The sequence below is a fragment of the Engystomops pustulosus genome, chromosome 7, assembly GCF_040894005.1.
Source record: "Engystomops pustulosus chromosome 7, aEngPut4.maternal, whole genome shotgun sequence".
NCBI classification, from domain to species: domain Eukaryota; kingdom Metazoa; phylum Chordata; class Amphibia; order Anura; family Leptodactylidae; genus Engystomops; species Engystomops pustulosus.
The window spans coordinates 22894885-22900318 of NC_092417.1; the positions used below are offsets into that span (position 1 = coordinate 22894885).

General features: G+C 47.3%; 2 protein-coding genes across 2 annotated transcripts; both read right to left on the reverse strand.

The window, feature by feature from the left end:
- Positions 1-1324: 1324 nt before the first annotated feature.
- Positions 1325-2971, reverse strand: LOC140068698 (protein kinase C delta type-like). Its single transcript, XM_072114092.1, has 4 exons — positions 2848-2971; positions 2566-2751; positions 1749-1877; positions 1325-1554 (listed from the first exon to the last, which is right to left on the reverse strand). Exons 1-4 carry the CDS (start codon positions 2959-2961, stop codon positions 1417-1419), a joined length of 567 nt encoding a protein of 188 aa, XP_071970193.1. The 5' UTR covers positions 2962-2971; the 3' UTR covers positions 1325-1416.
- Positions 2972-3267: 296 nt separating this feature from the next.
- LOC140070081 (protein kinase C delta type-like) lies at positions 3268-4956 on the reverse strand. Its single transcript, XM_072116412.1, has 4 exons — positions 4613-4956; positions 4193-4299; positions 3577-3747; positions 3268-3432 (listed from the first exon to the last, which is right to left on the reverse strand). Exons 1-4 carry the CDS (start codon positions 4938-4940, stop codon positions 3268-3270), a joined length of 771 nt encoding a protein of 256 aa, XP_071972513.1. The 5' UTR covers positions 4941-4956.
- Between the last annotated feature and the right edge of the window lie 478 nt (positions 4957-5434).

The window sequence follows — 5434 nt, forward strand, 5'->3', positions numbered from 1 at the left end:
TGTGACAGACCGCCTCATGTTCATGTCCTGAAACCGGAGCCCGGATCCCAGGTCCACTAAAAGACGGTCAACAGAACGAACAGATATCCAAATGTAGTTCTGAAACGTATACAGATGCAGGTCATCATACAAGTTCCTAAAGTGACCCTTCCTGGGCCACTAGCTTTTAATGGGATGAACCCAAACCCACCTACTTGTCTTTGGCTCCTCCTCCAGCATTGTACAACGCCTTCGAAGAAGCCAGAGAACGACCCAGTCCAGAAGCAAATCATCGGTAGGATTGTACAACATCACCAGAGCCTATAAACGCCAGAAACCACAGCCAGAAGCAGCAATGGAGTCTAACCTCGCTCTCAGAAATGACAAAATGGAGTCCTAGCTGGTGACAAAATTTGGGGATGTTTCACAAGCTTTTCTCATCATTTGTCATTTCACCATATTTTATACAGATAGGGTGACATGCGGTGCCATACGTGCACATATGGATGAAACATCACTTATATACGGGCTCATACGGCACCGAAATACAGGACTGGAGAAATCACACGTTTGTGTGCATGGACCCTAAGTGCTTAACTACGGGGAGAATCATACCACACTTTTATCTATCGCTTAATCCCCCTAGTGTTCCAGCATAAAACCCCCACTGCATCCTTCATCTTTTGAGGCTTCCTTGGAAATCACTGAACCACGAAGGTGAAAAACAACAGCAATGTGAAAGAGGCCTCAGTCCAGGATGGCAGCAGGTAAATCAAATCCAGTGACTTTAATTAGTAAACCCCTAGTGGGCAAATTAGTTCCAAGGTAGGGAAATCAACAAAGCAGAGTTAGTCCTAGGTCCAACCAGCCCAAGCCCTCGTCCGCTCACCGGCGGTCCCTCAACACAGTCAGCGCCCGACAGCTGCAAGGCACCAGCGCAGTGACGACCTCCAGCGAGCAGAGCACGTGGCAGCGCAACGCAGACCAAGGTGCTCCACACGTTGCCTCGTCACACATTTGACCAGTAGCCCTCGGTTCCTCAGATCGTGGTCCACAAGTTAAGAACGCCAAGCAGTAAATTCGCACAAGGGCTCCAACCAGCCAGCCTAGGCAGGGCCGAAAAGAGACGCCCAATCTGCTCAACTCGTCAGGTCTGAGATCAGCAAAGCAGGAATCCAAAGCTTGGTAAGGTGCACAAATCAAACCATGATATCTTGCCCGGAGATGGAGCAATATAGATTTACGTAATCCCATCACGTGATCCTGCCTCTACCACAGGAACATTTTGTAAAAACTCAGATGTGTCTAATAGATAATAATAGGGATCAGCGCTGTATTCACCTTCACCAATCAATGAGACAGAGTCTATGATATTCTGTAGCCCGGGCAGAGATCATATGGTCCAGCCGGCTGCTGTTATGGTCCTCACTGAGGTCATCACCTCCACCTGTGGCTGGTATAGGAGAAGCCCTGGAATAGTCTCCTGTCCTCAGATGTTAGTGGGGTCTTCCTTGCCTCTGCAGATGACAGCAGGGTGTGCAGGGGGACGGTCTGATGATAGTCCACTTCCTCAGACTAGGAGAGAAGATACAGAAATGAGATGGATCATGAGAACAGGACTTATCTGCACAATGATTGTCCTGAGAGTAGATAGTATCTGTGCTCCAGCAGAGCTTTAGTGTTCTCCACCTGACATTGAGTGCACATAGAAACCTATATCTGACAGCTATAAATATCCCAGGAGATTCTAATCTTTCCTATGTACTTACTGGTCTCATAACATATGGAGGCTGCGCTCTTCCTGATGATACATCCGACCAGTTGATGTCTGCAAAAAACGGATGTTGGCGTATTGTTTCGCAGAACCTCTTCCGCTTTGTCGGTGACTTGCAGAAAACCTGTGATAAAATAATAGGAAACTGTAGATCTGTGATGGAGAACTCATCATACATTACATATCCCATAATGACTGCAAGAGATTGGGGCCCAATTACTTACAATGCCGCTCGAGTTCACAAGTGCATTGTCCGTCTATAATGCAGCGTGCGGCGATTCACTAAGATCGTGCGCCAGAAATCATGGATGTGTCGCTTCTCCGCTCAGGTGCTATAGAGTTTACCATCTTTTTTGTGATGCATGTTTAACATAGGGCGTGCGACACAATTTCAAAGTTAAATTGGGCGCTCAGTCCAAATCAGTAGAACCGTCCGACTGCACGCGCCCTAATATGTGTCACATGGAAGCCACCGCAGCTGCGCCACAAAAGGGTCGCATGCGCCATAATCGCAGCACACACTTCTTAAATACCTGTACAAGCCGTTTTAGCCATGAAGAACGCGAACAATCCGACTAAAGTGCGTCGCAAAGCCCTTAGTAAATGAGCCCCGTTGCGTTACTGTTATCCTACCCTAGAAAGATTTGACCGATATCTTCACCTGTAACTTGTTACATACCATTGAAATGAATGGGACATAACATTAGATGTATCAGCATCTACTTATTACATGTCTATCATTGGAAGCCGGGCCCAGTCATAGCCCTATTAGACCTTTTGGGTGTCTTTGTGCTACAAGTCTATATACTCACCCCCTCTAGGATGTTCTTTATCTGTGGATCCAGGTTCTTGGGACACTTAAATTTCTGGATGGATCTCAAGACTTTATTCGAGTTTTCTCCCTTGTGGAAAGGAAAGTGTCCCGTGGCCAGTTCATAGAGGATCACCCCAAATGAGAAGAAGTCTACGCTGGAGTTGTAGTTCTTTCTCTGCTGAACCTGTAAAATCATTTTGGAGGATTAATCACATGGTCAAGATATAACCTGGATGTATCATAGGAGCTAAACTGAGAAGACCAGACTTGTATTCCTCACCTCCGGGGCCATGTAGCCGACAGTCCCTGCAAGATCCGAGATCTTCATGGAGGGATGGACGTTGGTGGCTGCCAGGCCAAAATCTGCTATCTTTATGTGGCCGTCACTGTCCATGAGGATATTTTCAGGTTTTAGATCTCTGTGAAGATATAGAAGGTCAGTATGTAAGGATTGTACATGGAGTTGTGGACGGCTCCATCTCTAAGGATGTAACAAAGAACTGCACTATGGGATCATACACACTGACACGAAGCCTCTACCACAGTGTATTACTGTGTGACTGGAGATAATCATGGACGTCATGGACCTCTATGGAGATACTGTTATGGCTCCATACTAGAGGACCTATAACATGACTGTGTGCATGATCCCAAAAGTGTCACCTCCTATAGGATCCGCCCCATCTGATATTATTATATTCTATAGATACCGATGTATGATGCCCCTCTCGTGCAGATACTGCAGCCCGCAGATGATCTCAGCTGAAATGAATCTGATGGTCTCGATGTCACATGGGGCTCTCTGCTGGATAAAATCCCGGAGTTCTCCTCCAGTGATGCACTCCATCACAAAAAACATGTAATCCTGGAGAAAGGAGAAAAATCATAAGACAGGGACATTCAGTGTCCTGGCCGCCCAGATCTGCCGCCATCTAGAAGCCTCACAAGCGCTGAGGAGGCATCTGCTGATAAAGGAGACAATCTATGGAGACAAGTGGGAGGATCCTACCTGGTTCTGTAAGGTGGAGAAGCAATGGGTAAAGAGATGACTTTGTGCTGTGTCTTCCAGGACCTGGCGCTCGGTGAGGATGGAGTCTCTATCCTCTTCCAGTAAAACCCTCTTCTTTACCATTTTCACTGCAAGTTTTTCCCTGCAGGAGGGGTGCGAAGCCGACATCACCTGGAGGACACAGAGGGGAGTGAGCATTGTCCGGCCTTTATACTGGGGGGGAGCTGCATATATACTGGGGGGGAGGGAGCTGCATATAGACTGTGGGTTGGGGGGGAAAGCTGCATGTATACTGGGGGGGAGCTGCATGTATACTGAGTAGTGTGTGGGGGGAGCTCTATATATATATTGGGGGGGGGGGTAACTGCTATGCTGCCCCCTACTGCACGCAATAATTACCTCTCCTCCAATCGGGGGTGGGGGCAGATAATTATTGCAATGTTCCTGCTGCTATTTCCTCAAGGTCCTGCACAGGATAACAGAGCGACTGTAACATCCGCAGAGTCTTGTGGTGTGTAAGCTGAGCGCCCCCTACTGCTGGTGGTAGATGATGTAGTGTGAGGTGCAGGAGCCCTGGTGTGAGTGGAGACTTACTGTATCATCAGTGATCACTTACCTTTCCATAACTGCCTGATCCCAGCTCCTTATGGAAAGTCAGATCTTCCAACCTGAGAGGGGCGGCCGCTCCATCTACTCCTCCTGATGGACCGGGCTCAGGTTCTCCTTGAGGAGAGAAAATCAGTGTTAGGATCTCCTAGTACTTTATATAGGGGGATGGAGGGAACTTTCTATATAAATTGGGATTAGTTACTAAGGGCAACACAAACAAATTATTATAGCATTGGGGATATAGGGACATGAAGGAAAAGTTTCCTGACAATAATAAGATTTTGGCGCCACTCCTGTCTACAGGTTGTGTGTTGTATTACAGCAAAGCCCCATTCATTATAATAGAGCTGAGCTGTAATACCAGACACGGCCAGTGGACAGGTGCGGCGCTGTCTCCGCTATTTCACCAATACTTGTACTTTTCTACCTGTCTGCACTTTGCTGTTTCTCCTTTGTCTCTTGAAGTTCCGGCTTTCGGACAGACAGTCGGATGTAGATGTCAGACCTGTCTCCTCTCTCTGTCTCTTCCGGACTTCCCTCTTCTTCTCGCCATCTTGGGGTCTCTGTAAGACGGCGCTCTCATATACTCCTCCCTTATGGGAGGTCTGGTCTTCCGGAAGCCCTGATGATGTTGTGGGGGGCTTCTTCTCATCATTAGGTTCCGGTATAATTAGTGGAACCCTCTTCTTGTGAGGTGGGATTTCCTCCTCCCTATCGCTCCGCACCTCACGTTTTCGCTTTCTTGAACGCTTCATGTTCGCCAAGAGCAAAACCAAATCGCTTCTTCCCAGTAGGAGGTGAAGAAACACAAATGATTCTGGCCTTCTATTTCCATGAAGCCAGTGACATTGTGATGTCATAATGCATTGTGACCTCACGGGATTCCGTATGACATCATAGAGCTATTTACATATTCACAGCAGCCATAAAGCACAGCTCCAGGTCTATAGACTATGGAGTGATGAGAGTCTTATCATGTATGGTCTATATAATAATACATGACTACAGGACAGAACTGGGAGGACGTTCCCTGTATATACCGCCATCTTGTACTTACCGTATTACATTCATCTATTACTCCAGCGTTACACACAAGTGTGCGGACAAGGGGCCGCTGCTTCTAGACTTTATACAGAGTCTAGAATATTACACAGTAATAAGTAGCTGTGATCAGACCTTTAGAGATATGACAGGTCCTGCATCTATATTCAGAGACTGGCGGCCGAGGTCCTGCCTGGGACTATGGGAT